The following is a 15,910-nucleotide window of genomic DNA, read 5'->3' on the forward strand; positions in this document are numbered from 1 at the left end:
CCTGTTCATGGAAAGATGGACATTAAAAAAGATGGACATCTGGTCAGACCTCAGATGGAAATAAAGAACAGGTTATTGGAAAGGGGAGGAAAGGCGATCCTCATTATTAAGTGGCAAAGAACTTGTCCGAATTGTGTTGTTGTGTGTGGAAGGTAGGACTAAGAAACAATAAAATTTTGCACGTTTAGTTGAGGAAATTTCTAAGTAAAGTGTTGAAGGTGAAACCTGTTTTCTCTTTGCTGCTTATTGTAAAGTGCAAGAGGAGGGAAATAAATTGAAGAAGGAATTGTAAATAAAAAAGGAACCAATACTTGAAGCTTTGGAAATTCTTCAGCCTAACCACATGGTAAAAAATGAGAAACTGTTCTGAAGAGAACATCAAGGGTGTGGCTAGACAACCATTTGCTAAAGCACCAGGTGTGCAATTTATGGATCCAATTAGTCATCTCAACAGAAGCCAGGAATAGAGATGCAGTTATCTGGAAAAGCCTCTTGTCTGATGGTGTGGACCTCCATGAATTGCATGGGAGGCCAACTCAGTTTCTGATAATCTTATACCAGCAGATTGGAGTGAACTGGATTGAGGTGGGATAAAATGAAGGAAGGCTATCAGACTTCTGGGATTCAACAGAATGAGCTAATATCACTGTATGGCTGCAAACATGTCTTATCCTTCAAAATAAAAGAATGACCCCAAAGGCATCAGCAGGGCTGCCACTACAGGTCCACGGATCAGGACCACCTCTTCCCAGAATGGAGGGGGAGAGGCTGTTACCCAAGGATGAGTGGATATTACCCAGGTCTGAGAGATTGGGGATAACACTCTGGTTGGCATGGAGGACTGGAATTAAGTCAAAGAGAATTATTTTTCAGACTTTAAAAAAAAGGTAGAGATGGGGTCTCACTGTCACCCAGGCTGGAGTGCAGTGGTACAATTATAGCTCACTGCAACCTCAAACTCCCAGGCTCAAGTGATCTTCATGCCTCAGCCTCCCTAGTAACTGGAACCCCAGATGTGCACCACCACACCTAACAATTTTTTTTTTTTCTTTTAGAAAAAGGGTCTTGCTATATTTTCCAGGCTGGTCTAGAACACCTGGCCTCAAGTAATCCTCCTGCCTCGGCCACCCAGTGTGCTAGGATTATAGACGTGAGCCACTGTACAGAGTCACCAGCCTTAAAATCTAGTGAAATTTGCTCTGCTAGGTTCAGACCTGCATAAGATCCATGACCCATTTTTTCTTTCCAACTTCCCGTCTTTTGAACAGGAACGTCTATCCTATGCCTGCACCACCACTGCATTTTGGAAGCACAAAACTTGTCTGGTTTCATGCTTCACAACTGAAGAAGAATTTTGCCTTGGAATGACTCATACTTCACCTCCCTCATGCTTGACTTAGATGCATTCAGATGAGATTTTGATTTTGAGTTGATGCTGGAATGGGTTAAGATTACGGGCTGTTAGGAAGGAGTAAGTGTATTTTGCATGTTAGACGGTAATTAATTGTGGGAAGCCAGAGGGCAGAATGTCATGGTCTGAATTGAGTCCCCTCACCAAATCCATGTATGTTGAAATCCTAACCCCTAGTACTTCACAATGTCACTGTATTGAAATAGTATCTTTGAAAGGTAAAATGAGGTTGTTATGATGGGCCCAATCCAATATGACCAGAGTATCTACAAGCCAAGAGAAGAGGCCTAAGGAGAAACCAACCGAGTGACTCCTTGATCTTGGAATTTCAGACTCCAGAAGTCTGAGAAAATAAATATCTGCTGTGAAGTTACCCAGATGCAGTGCTCTGCTGTGTCTGCCGAGCAGATAAAGGCAGCAGTCCTTCAGGAGCCTGGCATGACCACAAGAACCACTCAAACACTCTCAGCAGATTTAGTGGGGCCTGGCCTGACCACCTCCTCGGTGAGCCCCCAACCCTACTGTGCATGTCCATCAGCAGAAACACAGGCCCTCACCTCTAGGCCTGGGGCCCCAGAGCCCGTGCACATGTGCAAGCCCCAGCAAGATGCCAGTGGCCCCAGACAGCTCTCCTGGACCCTGACGTCTGTCTGTGGGGCTCTCCTTTGGGTCCCTGCCCTATTCACCCCTGAGGTGCATATTCCCAGGCCCTAGATTAGGTCATCCAAGTGGGTTCCAAGTGCATTTGTGGGATGTGTCACACAGGGGAGTGACTGAATGAGATGGCAATGACATCAAGAGGCACTGGGAGAGCACAGATCATGTGGGTTAGGTGGGAGGAGACAGGAATCACTCAGGTGGCCACATGTGGTGTTTACCCCTGATGGTGAGTGTGGCCGAGGTCCTCTCCTGCCCGCACACACACGAGTACTCCCCAGCGTCTGCCACGGACAGGCCACGAATCTGCAGCTCACATCTGGTCCCATCCTGCCTCAGGCTGTATCTGTCCCCACCTCTGAGGGTCTCAGACCCCTTCCTCCACTCCACAGGGGCCGCCTTGCTCAGCTCACATTGCAGCATGGCCGTGGCCCCTTCTCTGGCCTCCTGGTTTTTCACATCTTCTATGAATCTGGCAGGCAGGGCTGGGAAGGACCAAGCAGTCATTGTGATTATCAGACCATCTGGAGGACTCTGTGGACGAGACATGGTCACCCACAAGAAGCCACATAAACCATCAAAGGACCACACGTGAAAGAGCAAACAAACGTACACATGGGGAGGAAGCAAATGGCCCCAGAGGAACAGAGAACACAAAAGGAGAAGGACATGAGCATGAGAACACCTCCTGGATAAGAAGGGAGGAGGGAGATGCCCAGAGGACCCTGGTTAAAGGACAGACAACCATGGGGTTGCCACAGAACCATGCCACATTTGAAGGCAGAAGGTGGTGACACAGAGATGTGTAGACACCAAGCCATGGTCCACATAGCTACACACGATCTTTACCCCTGACAGTGAGTGTGGCTGAGGTCCTCTCCTGCCCGCACACACACGAGTACTCCCCGGCATCCACCACAGCCAGGCCACGGATCTGCAGCTCACACCTGGACCCGTCCTGCCTCAGGCTGTGTCTGTCCCCGTCTCTGAGGGTCTCATGCCCCTTCCTCCACTCCACCGGTGCCGCCTTGCTCAGCTCACACCGCAGCGTGGCCGTGTCCCCTTCTGTGGCCTCTTCATTCCTCAGACCCTCTATGAACTTGGAAGGCATGGCTGGGGAGGTCAAAAGACACAGATATAATCAAATTCTCTGAGTACCTGGAAGAGATAGGAAGGACATGGATGGCAGAGACAAGACACAGAACCCAACTTGGCACAGGCCGCATGGGGGTGTGCTGAGCACAGGCTGTGGACTGGGACTTGCCTCAGTACAGACTGTACAGCACATGGCCATGGCCCCTCCTGTGGCCTCCTCACATCTCAGGCTTTATAGGAATCTCTGGCACCCAGGCCCAGAGAGGGTCAGAAACACATGGAGAACATCAGGGGAAAGAATGTGACAGGATGGAAGACACAGAATCCAACGTGACAATGTTGACAGAGTCCTCGGAGGCACACAGTGGGAGCCCGCTAGAGAGGCTGCTTCCTCCTGCTTCCTACAACAGCCCTGGAGGCTGGAAGAAGCTCGTGCAGTTACACAGGCAGGCACAGACATGGGGAGAGAACGCAGCATGGGCAGAGATGGATGGCGTCAAGTCAACACGTGGACATGAGAGCATGGTGCTGCTTGGCTGCATGTGGCCTTTACCCGTGACGGTGAGCATGGCTGAGGTCCTCTCCTTCCCGCACATGCACAGGTACTCCCCAGCGTCCTCTGCCACGAGGCCGCGGATCTGCAGCTCACACCTGGCCCCGTCCTGCCTCAGGCTGTGTCTGTCTCCATCTCTGAGGATCTCATGCCCCTTCCACCACTCCACGGGGGCCATCTTGCTCAGCTCACACCGCAGCATGGCCGTTGCCCCTTCTGTGGCCTCTTCGTTCCTCAGACCCTCTGTGAACTTGATGGGTAGAGCTGGGGGAGGGTTAGAATATATGAACACAATCATGCTCTCTGAGAACATGGAAGATATAGAACATGGATGGCACAAAGACACAGAACCCAACTGGACACAGGCCACATGTGGGGTGTGCTGAGCACAGGCTGTGGACTGGGGCTTCCCATGCTCCAGCCTGTCAGCGCTGTAGCTGTGGCTCCTTCCATGGCCTCCTGAGTCCTCACACTTTATGTAACTCTGGCTGCCAGAGCCAGAGTATGTCAGACACACATGAGGACCGTGAGAGTCTCTGGAGCACTCTGTGGGGGGAGGACAGGACAGCATGAAGGACAAGGTGCAGAAGCCAACAGGACAACATGATGGAGCCCATCTTTGGAGGCACATGGGGTGGAAGCTGGCTGCAAGGCCAGTTTCTCCTGGTTCCCACAATAGCTCTAGAGGCTGGAAGGGACTCTGCAGAGTGATGGGAACAGGGTGGCACAGATGCAGGGAGAGCACATGGGGTGAGTACAGACAGACGGCATGACATCAGTACATGGACACCAGAAGATGGCTCTCCTTGGCCACATGTGGCTTTTACCCCTGACGGTGAGCATAGCCGAGGTCCTCTCCTGCCCGCACACACACAAGTACTCCCCAGTGTCTGCCATGGCCAGGCCACGAATCTGCAGCTCACATTTGGTCCCGTCCTGCCTCAGGCTGTATCTGTCCCCATCTCTAAGGGTCTCAGACCCCTTCCTCCACTCCACAGGGGCTGCACTGTTCAGCTCACACTGCAGCACAGCCGTGGACCCTTCTCTGGCCTCCTGGTTTTTCACATCTTCTATGAACCTGGCAGGCAGAGCTGGGAAGGACCAAGCAGTCGCTGAGATCATCAGACTGTCTGGAAGACTCTGTGGACAGGACATGGACACCCACAAGGAGCCACACAAACCACCAAAGGACCACATGTGAAGGAGCAAATAAACATTCACATGGGGAGGAAGCAAATGGCCCAGGAAGAACAGAGAACACAAAGGGATGAACATGAGCATGAGGACACCTCCTGGACAAGAAGAGTAGGCGGGAGACAACCGGAGGACCTCAGTTGGAGAAAAGACAACCCCGGGATTGCCACAGGGGCTGTGCCACATTGGAAGATGAGGATGACTCAGTGACATGTAGACACCAAGCCACGGGTCCACAAGGCCACACATGATCTTTACCCCTGATGGTGAGCGTGGCTGAGGTCCTCTCCTGCCCGCACACACACAAGTACTCCCCGGCGTCCGCCATGGCCAGGCCACAGATCTGCAGCTTACACCTGGTCCCCTCCTGCCTCAGGATGTATCTGTCCCCATCTCTGAGGTTCTCGGGCCCCTTCCTCCACTCCACAGGGGCCACCTTGCTCAGTTCACACCACAACATGGCTGTGGCCCCTTCCATGGCCTCTTCATTCCTCAGACCCTCTGTGAACTTGGCTGGCAGGGCTGAGGGATCAGAAAGAGATGGCCACAGTCACACCCTCTGAGCCCACAGAAGAGACAGGACATGGACAACACTGAGAAGACAGGGAAGCCATCTGAACATGGGCTGCTCCTGGGGCATGCTGAGTACAGGCTGTGCACTGCGGCTTCCCACGGTCCAGCCCACTAGCACCATGGTATGGCCCCTTTTGAGGCATCCTCAGGCCTCATACTTTCTATGAACCTGGCTGGCAAGGCTGGAGAGGACATAAAAACCATGAGGCCCTCTGGAGACACCTGGGGACACTCAGCAAGGACACACTCCCGCTCTGGAGGAAACTAGGAATTAAAGCATGGACATGTGGACGTGAAACAGTGCCCTGGGAACAGAGAACAGACTGGCCATGGACACGCAGGGGAAAGCCGCTCAGGACACAGAGGAGCTGGAATCCTAGCAGGGACCCCAAGATGATGGCAGACACATGCAGTGGCCACAGGACCCATGAGATGGGGAGGCAGAAACGGAACCAAACCAGATCTCCCCATCCCCAGGGTCTTCTGTAGCCCATCCTGGCTCAGACTGAATTTGTCATCATGCTCAAGGGCCCAAGACCAGCCTGGTGGCTCACACTATACTGTGGCCCTGGCCTCATTCTGTGGCTCCCTATTTCATAGCTCCTTCATAATTTTTTTTTTCTTTTTCAGACAGGGTCTCAGTGTGTCGCCTAGGCTGGAGTGCAGTGGTGCCATCACAGCTCACTGCAGCCTCAAACTTCTGGCCTCAACCAATCCTCCCACCTGAGTAGCTGGGACCACAGGTGCACACCACCACAACCAGCTAATTTTTATATTTTTTGTAGAGATAGGGTCTCCCTGGGTTGCCCAGGTTGGCCTGAAACTCCTGCGCTCAAATGATCCTCCTGCCTTGGCCTCCCAAAGTGCTGGGTTTACAGGTGTGAGCCACCACACCCAGCCTCATGATCTTGATGAATAGCTGGAGGAAAAAGACACAAAATCAGCTGCCTAAAAATCTCCCACGAAATCATCCAGGCTCCTGCTTCTCATCAGTTCCTGCTGCTCCTGCGGCCAGAGCCCAGGGCAGACAGGGAGTAAGGAGCCTGCTGCTGGGAGAGAGGAGGGTGCCGCCCTCCACCTTGACTGTCACCCTGTGTTCATGATGCAAGCAGGAACCCCACGCAGCAGGTGCCCTGGTGCATGGGTCCAGCAGATAAGAAACAACCAACTGAATACATGAAGGAACCGTCCACCCGGACATGCCCTGCATGCAGGAGACAGCCATGGATCACAGGGACAGACGAGGGCCACTGTCTCCTGTGCACTGAGGCTGGGTGGCTTCCCAGCCCACCAGATGGAGACTGGAGCCTCAGAGTGCTCAGCTTCATCCCCTGGACGCCCCCTGGGGAACTGCAGCTCGGAGCATCCTTGGGGCTTCAGGGTCCGGTGGAAACTTCCAGCATGCAAGGGTGCCCTCTTAGCAGGCATCAGAGGGGGTCCAGCAGGGCACCCACCACCTGAAGCTTCCCCGGAACTCGCCCACTTCTGGAAGCAACTGCCTCAGGCAGCCGGCAGGGGTCCACTCTGGTCATCTGCTCTTCAGCCACCGGTCTGAGGAGGACACAGATTAGCCCCCAGGCCCCTGTGGTCTCTGTGTCTCTCCAACATGCTACACAGCCATGTGACAGGGCCCGAAGTCTATGCCCCTCTGGGGTGTCCTGGCAAGCCTGGTAGTGTGGTGCCTCCATGCCTTGGAAGCTGTCTGTGCTCTGTTGACACCACTGGAGGTGCATGGAGGCCCGGCCTCTCCACAAAGGTCTACAACACTTGTGCCTGTGACCGGAGCTACCTGCTTCAGGCACTGGCATCCAGATGGCTGTGCCTGGCCCCCAGAACCTGCCCCTTCACTGGCTGAGGGATCGCTCCTTGTGGTGTGAGGGGAGCCCACCAGTCCTGGGCGAGAAGGCCCTTGAGCTTGGGAGAGTCCTTCCCTGCATTCCCTGTAAGGTGCCCGAGCCCTCCACCTGGGCTGGCTTTATGCCATGTGCTTTCCCTGACGGAAGTGAGCCAGGCCCTTCAAGGCCCCGAGCACCTGAACACGCCAGACCACGCCACCAGCCACACCGGGCCATGGGTCCCGGCTCCACAGACACACAAGGCCAGGCCTGCAGGGCTCTGCCCCTTCTGCTGAGAACACTGGTGGCTTGAGGCTAGAATCCTCTCCTTGCTGTGACTGAGAGGTTCAGGGCCCAGGGCGAGTTCTGCAGTCTCACGTCCCTAGGGGACCCAGCCATGGCTGAGATCCACTCCCACCACCCACACGTGAGGACACCCTAGATCTGCCGTAGGCGGACCACAGGGCTCCGGACGTTCTGTCCTGGTCAAAGCCTCCATCTCAGATTGTCTTGGGCCCCTCCTGCCACTCCACACAGCGGCTCTGCTTGCCTGACACACAAAGAGTCACTGTGGCTGCTCCTCCCCACAGTCACCCCCATCACCTCCTCCCCACAGTCACCCCCATCACCTCCTCCCCACAGTCACCCCCGTCACCTCCTCCCCACAGTCACCCCCATCACCTCCTCCCCACAGTCACCCCTCATCACCTCCTCTCCACAGTCACCCCCATCACCTCCTCCCCACAGTCACCCTGCCTCTCTCCTCCTCACAATGGACCCTCCCCTTCCTGGCTGTGCACTCCAGCCCACCTGCCATCCCCCCACTCCCGTCTGTGTTCCGCTTCTGGGGCTCCTCCTGATTGCCTTCCTGCCTTCCTAGTGTTTACCCTGGAGAAGATCTGTGATCTCACTTTTGTAATGATTTGGTTCTCCCCACATCCTCTGTCTCTGCCTACAACTCTGTAGGGCTCAAACAGCCCTCTCTTCTCTGCTGTCTTCCTGCTCCTGAGACGGGTAATACGCAGCAGGTGTGGGGAATCCCTACTGAAGGAATGAAGGAACCACACGCAGAAAGACAGGGAAGGCCACAGCGCAGACGTGAGCACAAAGCAGGAATGTGCACACCCGCTCAGACATAGCCACCCATGCACGTGGCCAGGAGCAGTCATTACCCTTCACGGTGAGAGTGGCAGAGGTCCTCTCCTCCCCACACACACAGGAGTACTCCCCAGCATCTGCCATAGCCAGGCCACAGATCTGCAGCTCGCACACAGCCCCGTCCTGCCTCAGGCTGTGTCTGTCCCCATCTCTGAGGCTCTCACGCCCCTTCCTCCACTCCACGGGGGCCGCCTTGCTCAGCTCACACCGCAGCGTGGCTGTGGCCCCTTCTGTGCTCTCTTGGTGTCTCAGTCTTCCTATGAAGTGGGCAGGCATGGCTGGGGAGAGATGGACAGACAGACATGGAGGAGATCAGATTCTGGGAAGCACAAGGGGACAGGCCATGGCAAGACGGAGGATAAGACAGACTCCCACAGGACAGGTCCCAGGGTGCCTCGAGGGTGGGAGTCTGGCTGCAAATGCCGGGTTCTCCTGGTTCCTTCCACAGCCCAGAAAGCTGGAAGGGATTCCGTGATGTGCGGTAGAATGGGTACGACTGACAGCAGAGGTAAAAAATTGGACACCGGACACGGCTCTGGATACACGGTCTTACGCCTGATGGTGAGTGAGGCTGAGGTCCTCTCCTCTCCACACACACACGAGTACTCCGCGGCATCCACCATGGCCAGGCCACGGATCTGCAGCTCACACATGGCCCCGTCCTGCCTCAGACAGTATCTGTCCCCATCTCTGAGGGTCTCGGACCCCTTTCTCCACTCCACAGGGGCTGCCTTGCTCAGCTCACACCGCAGCGTGGCCGTGGCCCCTTCTGTGGCCTCCTTGTTTCTCAGTTTCCCGATGAACTGGGCAGGCAGGGCTGCAGGAAAGTCAGACACAGAGAGCATCGTCTTTGCTCCCCTGCGTTGGAGGAAGAGGCATCTTTGGGCCACATGGGCAGGGTGGACAGAGACACTTACCAGTCACTGTGAGGGTGGCAGAAGTAGTCTGGTCCCCGAAGGAGCATGAGTACCGCCCGCTGTCCTGCGGCCGGAGGTTCCGGACCACCAGCTCCAGCATGGCACCCTCCTGGCGTAGGCTGTATTTGTCACCTGGCCTCAGGACGTTGTTTCCAAAGCACCACTTCACGGGCGCAGCCACAGATGACAGCACACAGCGCAGTGTGGCAGCACCACCCTCCAGCACCTCCAGGTCCTTCAGGGCCTCCTGGAACCGCACTGGCCGCGCTGCAGACAGGCACAGGCTCAGCTTGCCCTCCCCCAACTGAAGTCCACTAGGGGTCCCCTATAGGTGGTGGAGGGCTGGGGACATCAGCTGCAGGGTCCCCCTTCTCCTTTGGGGCCTGTGGCAGCGACCTTGAGACTTCTGGAAAGGGGCAGGTCTGAGGGTGAGGGATAGAAAGGGTGAACCAAGCAGGAGAACAGAAGGGTGGGGTGTCAGGGACCTGTGCCCGCCAAATTCACAGTTGGAAGCCCTAGCCCAGACCTCAAAGCGTGGCTGTGATGAGGAAAGTAAGGTCAAATGAGGTCACGGTGGGCCCTAAGCCACTGTGGCTGGCACCTCCTAAGATGGGAGGTCAGGGACACAGGCATGCACAGAGGGACGTCCCCTCAGGGACGCAGAGGAGACAGCTCTGCGGGGCGGCTCCTGCAGGTGGCAGAGGCCAGGGCGGAAGCCGAGCAGGGTGGACAAGGTGCCAGGGAGAGCCAGGAAGGACATGGGGAGCCATGGGTGCCCCATACAGGATGTACGGGAGCCTGGGTGCTCCTGCCTTGGGCTCCTTGTGGGCGCACATGCCCTGCCCTGAAGACGGTGCTGCCTGAGAAGAGAGCTATAGGCACCTGGCCTGTGGCTGGGCTTTGGGGCTGCTGGGGCTCACCATGCACCCTGACAATGGAGCTGCTGCAGGCGCCCCCAGCCTCACACTTGTAGCGTCCACTGTCCTGCAGGGTGGCCCCAGTGATGAGCAGCTGGGCCCGGTGGCCCTCATGGCTCAGCTGGCACCGGGCAGACCCCCGCAGGGTCTTCCCATCCTTGGTCCAGCACACAGGAATGTCGCAGGTGCTGGTCTCGCACACCAGGGTCAAGTCCTCACCCTCTGTGATGGTGGCATCTGTGAGCTCCCAGGAGAAGACGCTTGGCTTCTCTAGGGGACAGAGAGAGAAGCAGGAGCATGTGGGATCCTGTCGTGCTGCCACTGGAGGGGCCAACGGCGAGAAACCCTGGGTCTCGCTGCAGACCAGGCAACACCCTGGCTCAGCACCCACCAGCCACCCTCACGCTGGGGCCACGCAAAAGGCTGCAGAGGGAACAGGGCAGGCTCCGTGCAGCTCCTGCCCCAGTGGGGATGCAGCCTGGCCCGGGCCACGCCAAGCACAGTTCTGCAAACCATGCAGAAGCATCCATCCTGAAAGAGCCCAATTCAGCCTTCCGAGCCCCCACCCCACAGTAAGCCAATGGTGCTTTCTCTGTGAGCCCAGGGATACTGGGCACATGGCTGAGCTGCCATCCACCTCTCCACCTGTCTGCAGCTCTGAGCAACATGTGCAATGCGGGCATGCAACCCACCAGTGACCCGCAGGGCGGCCGAGGCCCGCTGGTCACCCGCCTCAAAGTAGATGGTGCCCGAGTCCTTGAGCGCCAGCTGCCGCAGGGTCAGCACGTGGTAGCCCCCAGGCTGGGCATCGATCTCATTGAGCTCGTTGACATGCAGGGGTGTCTTGTCCAGGAACCAGTGCACAGGCTCGTAGTTGGCCGGGGAGATCCGGCAACGGAAGGTGGCCGAGGAGCCCTCCTGCACATCCACATCCTCCAGGTCCTCGATGATGTGCACTCTCCGGCCTGCAAAGGCACAGACTGCTCAGGGGCCCCACCGTCCTGGGCAGGCTTGGCCAGCAGTGCTCCCCAGGACAGACGCTCCCCAGGACAGAGCAAGGTGGCTGTGTTTTAACAAGTTTGCAGGGACAGAACTCTGGAAACAGTAAGTGGGTCAGAGCTTGAATGGTCCAAAGATACTTGTTTGAGGGCCACTCGGAGCCCCGAGCCCACCTCTCTGCACCTTGGAGGTCCTTCTGCAAGGCTTGCTGGGTGAGTCTGCAGCCTGCTGAGAACCCAGGAGAGCACACTCCTGCCCCCTTTCCAAGCTGTGCTCCCAGGAGCGGTTGGCTCCCAAACCTGCTTACACAGCTGTGTGTATCATTACAATTGTGCCATGAAATTAACTCTTGTAGTAACAGATGAAACAGGAGTGTGAAAAAAAAATGGCTACATTTATGTTGAAATTTAAATCAAATGCTTGGAAGATAGGAAATGTGAATTCCTAGAAACAAGGTTTTTTGGCTGTTGAATTAGGGATGGTAAGAGATGAGCGTTTATGAATATAGAGACAGGTCCTGCGTTCAGATTCCTTCTGCATGCACGAGTGTCCTGCAGGCACAACTCCACCTCAAAGAAGCTGACCCCAGCCCAGGCAACGCACACAGAGGAAGAGCTCCCATCAGTGGATGGCAAACAAGGAAATGGCTTGGACTCCCAGACCAGGCCAGTCGACATCCTCATATGTTAAATTTTTATTTTATTTTATTTTATTTTTGTAGAGACGGAATCTCACTCTGTCTCCCAGGCTGGAGTGCAGTGGCGCGATCTTGGCTCACTGCAACCTCCGCCTCCCGGGTTCAAGCAACGCTCCTGCCTCAGCCTCCTGAGTAGCTGAGAATACAGGCATGCGCCACCATGCCTGGCTAATTTTGTATTTTTAATAGAGGTGGGGTTTCACCATGTTGGCCAGGCTGGTCTAGAACTCCTGACCTCATGATCCACCTGCCTCAGCCTCCCAAAGTGCTGGGATTACAGGCGTGAGCCACTGAGCCCAGCCATGTTAAACTTTAAAAGAGCATCTTTTGTTATCTTATGACTCTCACTCTTGATGACTTTTTTAAAAATTAACTCTGGGTACCAACTTTATTAGATCATGGGGCGTTACTGTGCTAACAGAATACTTTCACCAGGGTCACCAAATCCATTGGAGAGGAAAAATCAGTGATGATTCCTGGTTTACGTTACTTCTGATGATCACAACTGGGGCCTTTCAAATACTGAACCCTGTGAATGCCCTGTGGTCAGACCCCAGTAGGGACCTCCTGCAAACTCAGCTCTGGACACCAGCCCGGGACTTCAGAGCCAAATGAAGGCTGTGGTGATGGGGCTGGGCCTCGCCTGCTCTGATCCCAATGTGCCTGATGACCTTGCCCTGGCCACGGACCCACTAAAGCTTCAGTTTTCTTATCTACAGAGTCGAGAGAATGACAGCTCTCACTCTGCCTGCCACTCAAATGTGGAGCCAAACAGTAAGATCGAACAGCCACCTACTATGATCTGAATGTCCCCCTGGAAACTCATGTTGAAACTTAATCCCAATGTGGCAATAATAAGAGGTGGAGCCTTTAAGAGGGGATTGGGTCCAAGGCAGGAATGGATTAACCCATTCATGGATCAATGGGTTAACAGGTTAATGGGTTAAAGTGCTTCCATATGAGTGGTGGCTTTAAAAGAAGATGAAGAGAGGCCCAAGCTAGCACACTCAGCCCCCTCCCCATGGGATGCCCTGTGCCATCCCTTGGGGACTCTGCAGAGAGTCCCTGTCAGCAAAAGGGCCCTCACCAGATGTGGCCCCTTGACCTTGGACTTCCCAGCCTCCAGAGCTGTAAGAGGTAAATTTATTTTCTTTATAAATTACCCAGTTTCAGGTATTCTGTTGTAAACAACAAGAAAAAGACTAAAATGCCACTGTAACTCTCAATGACAACCCTAATGACCATCAGTTCTTCCCTGGGAGCACCTGAGGCTGCCTGGCACGGCTGAGTCAGGCTGTCCCTCTGGGATAAGGGTGACACGTTGTATGTACAGATACACGCTGAGCTTACGCATGGGGGCCAGGCACACGGGGCATGTGGGAGAAACACAGTGACCAAATAAACACACGAGTAAGTGAGCACCAGCAGCTCATTCACAGCCATGCTGGGGAGCCTCAGTGACCACCCAGGGTGCACCCCTATACCCTCATGATAAGAAACTGAGGCTGGGCCTGTCCACCTCCAAGTCTCCGTGCCATTCAAAGCCTAGGCCCGAGCACACTTGGCCGCCTCACCTTGCACTAGGAGCTGGGCCTGGGACTGGGCCTGGCCAATGTCGCAGGTATAGGTGTCGCTGTCTGCCTTCTCCAGGGCACTGATGGTGAGCCGCAGGGTCAGGCCCTCCTGGCTGGGCTGGTGCTTCCCTGAGGCCCGTAGCTCCAAGAGGCCCTTGCGCCAGGTCACTGTGGCCGCGGGGTGCTCCGTCTTGCACGTGAACACAGCTGTGCCTTTCTCCTCCACCTGCAGATTGGTCAGCTCCTCTGTGAAGCAGTTTGCTTTTTCTGGGGCAGGGAGATGGAGGCAGAATAGGTGGGGCGTGAGGCCTGCACAGACCCCAGGCCGGCCCCGTTATCTTCCAGGCCCGGCTGCAGAAGCTCTGGGACCTGAGTTGAGCCCTTCCACCTGGGACAGAGCAGCTCAGGCTCCAGGGGTGGCCCCGTGCCCCGCTAGGGCAGAGAGGCCACTCCAGGGCCACGTGTGGGGCTCCTGCGGCATTTACCTTCCACATGGAGGCTGGCTGTGCTCTTGGAAGCCTCCACCTCACACGTGTACTCGCCCGCGTCCTTGAGCGAGGCCCCGCGGATGACCAGCATGGCCATCGTGCCCTCGCAGACCACATCATACTTCTGGCTCTTGCGGATGGCCTTCCTGTTCTTCAGCCAGTGCACGGGCGTTCCCGCCCGTGACAGCTCACAGCGCAGCTCCACGTCCTCCCCTGGCGCCACCCACTGGTCTTCCAGGGGCTTGATGATGGCGGCCGGCCTCTCTGAAGGGAGCAGGGACAGCTGCCCTTGAAGCACAGCCAGGGCCACGGCACCAGCCACAGATGACTGCAGCCACAGCCCCAGCCACCATCTGGGCTACAGCCATAGCCCCAGGCACAGACCCAGCCAAAACCTACCACCTCCACCATGACCAGGATTGGGGCAAGGACAAGCGTTTGACAACATTCACTCTCTGGTGACCAAGATAATAGAACCTGCAACCCCCAAACTCTGGGACCTCGGCCCTCAGGAGCTTCAGAGTCCTGGAACGTTAGTGTCCCCACTGTCACCACGGTGGGACTTGGGAGGCAGGAAGATCAAAAACTACAGAATTTTATCCCCTGGCATCTTTCAGGCCCACGCTGGCGTCCTCTGAGTGTGCCCCACCGAGCTGCACCAAGTGTGCTCGTCAGGGGCGCGAACTCGGGTGCTGGCGGTGATGTCAGCAGAGCAGGTGGCTGGGGCCTCAGGCCAGTGCTGCCAGACTGGCCCTGTGAGTCACAGCTCTGGGAGCTACCAAGTGCTCAGGGCACTCAGACCACGGATTGGAAAAGAATCCAGGCCTATATCAGAGCTCAGAAAAGAGTGCAACCCCAATTCCACTCGAGAACCGCCCCCAGCATCCAGCAGGTGACTCAGGCCCTGCGGCTTCTAGAAGGGGTGCTCTGCAGCAGCTGGGGGAGGCAGGCCCCAAAAGCCCCCCCCCCCACCAGCTTCTGTAGCCAGGGGGCCCAGCTCCTGGACTCCTGGGGACAGGCCCAGGGTCCCCACTCCTCAGCCCAGGTGATAAGCCCCCGTCCGGCAGGCCCTGCCTACCTCTGACAATGAGTGAGGCCTTGGAGGTGAGGCCCCGCACAGAGAAGACCACCTCCCCGGCATCACTTGGTGCAGCCTCCCGGACCACCAGGATGTATTTTCGGCCCTGACGTGTGGCCTGGAAGCGGCTGGAGCTGCTCACTGTCTTCCCACCGACTGTCCACATGGCCGGGTCGCTGGCGCTCTCATGGGACAGGACGCACTCAAAGCTGCAGCTCTCCCCTTCCAGCACCTCCATTGTCTTCAGCCTCTTGGTGATGCCCACGTGCAGATCTGCGGGCCATCAGAGACTGTCAGGCCAGGCAAGAGGACAGCACTGCCCTGGGCCAGACCTAGGAAGGGCCAGACCCTGGGAGGGATCAGAGCCCAAGGGACCAGACCCTAGGAGGGATCAGAGCCCACAGGGACCAGACACCAGGAGGAGCTGGATTCCTTAGAGGGACCAGACCCCACAGGGACCAAACCCTGGGAGGTGCCAGACCCTGGGAGAGGCCAGGCCCTGGGGGACAGGGTGCCACATTGCACCAGCCAATGAGTAGATGCCCCTCTGCTGGAGCTGGCTGTCCCCTGGCATCTGCATAACCAACAGATCTGAGCTCCAATCAGTGTGGCAGGGAGAGGGAGAACCCATGGTCATCACAGGGAGGAGAGGAGGCACAGGACCCCGGATGAGGGGCCTCCAGGCAGGCTAGTCCCAGCTCCAGGACAAACTCACCATGCCTCCTGCCCCTTCCCATCTCGTTACAAGACTGTCAAGGACCAGC

General features: G+C 56.3%; 1 protein-coding gene across 43 annotated transcripts in view; it reads right to left on the bottom strand.

Annotated features, from left to right (window-relative positions):
* OBSCN (obscurin, cytoskeletal calmodulin and titin-interacting RhoGEF) overlaps positions 1-15,910 on the bottom strand; it is a 170,381-nt gene that overhangs the window by 81,604 nt on the left and 72,867 nt on the right. For 36 of the 43 annotated variants that reach the window (XR_010149907.1, XR_010149905.1, XM_016940307.4 and 33 more), the window contains 13 exons: positions 15,147-15,419; positions 14,066-14,332; positions 13,581-13,847; positions 11,003-11,275; positions 10,314-10,580; positions 9,394-9,660; positions 9,030-9,293; positions 8,491-8,754; positions 5,169-5,432; positions 4,544-4,807; positions 3,717-3,980; positions 2,918-3,181; positions 2,290-2,553 (listed from right to left, as the gene is read on the bottom strand). Coding sequence is in view for 41 of the 43 variants with exons in the window: in XM_016940307.4 (XP_016795796.2) it covers positions 2,290-2,553; positions 2,918-3,181; positions 3,717-3,980; positions 4,544-4,807; positions 5,169-5,432; positions 8,491-8,754; positions 9,030-9,293; positions 9,394-9,660; positions 10,314-10,580; positions 11,003-11,275; positions 13,581-13,847; positions 14,066-14,332; positions 15,147-15,419 (3,462 nt within the window). In the remaining 2 variants the exon portion in view is untranslated. The remainder of the gene's footprint in view (positions 1-2,289; positions 2,554-2,917; positions 3,182-3,716; positions 3,981-4,543; positions 4,808-5,168; positions 5,433-8,490; positions 8,755-9,029; positions 9,294-9,393; positions 9,661-10,313; positions 10,581-11,002; positions 11,276-13,580; positions 13,848-14,065; positions 14,333-15,146; positions 15,420-15,910) is intronic. The other 7 variants (XM_016940343.4, XM_016940334.4, XM_016940325.4 and 4 more) reach the window with 5 other exon arrangements.

Source organism: Pan troglodytes, chromosome 1 (genome assembly GCF_028858775.2).
Source record: "Pan troglodytes isolate AG18354 chromosome 1, NHGRI_mPanTro3-v2.0_pri, whole genome shotgun sequence".
NCBI lineage: Eukaryota > Metazoa > Chordata > Mammalia > Primates > Hominidae > Pan > Pan troglodytes.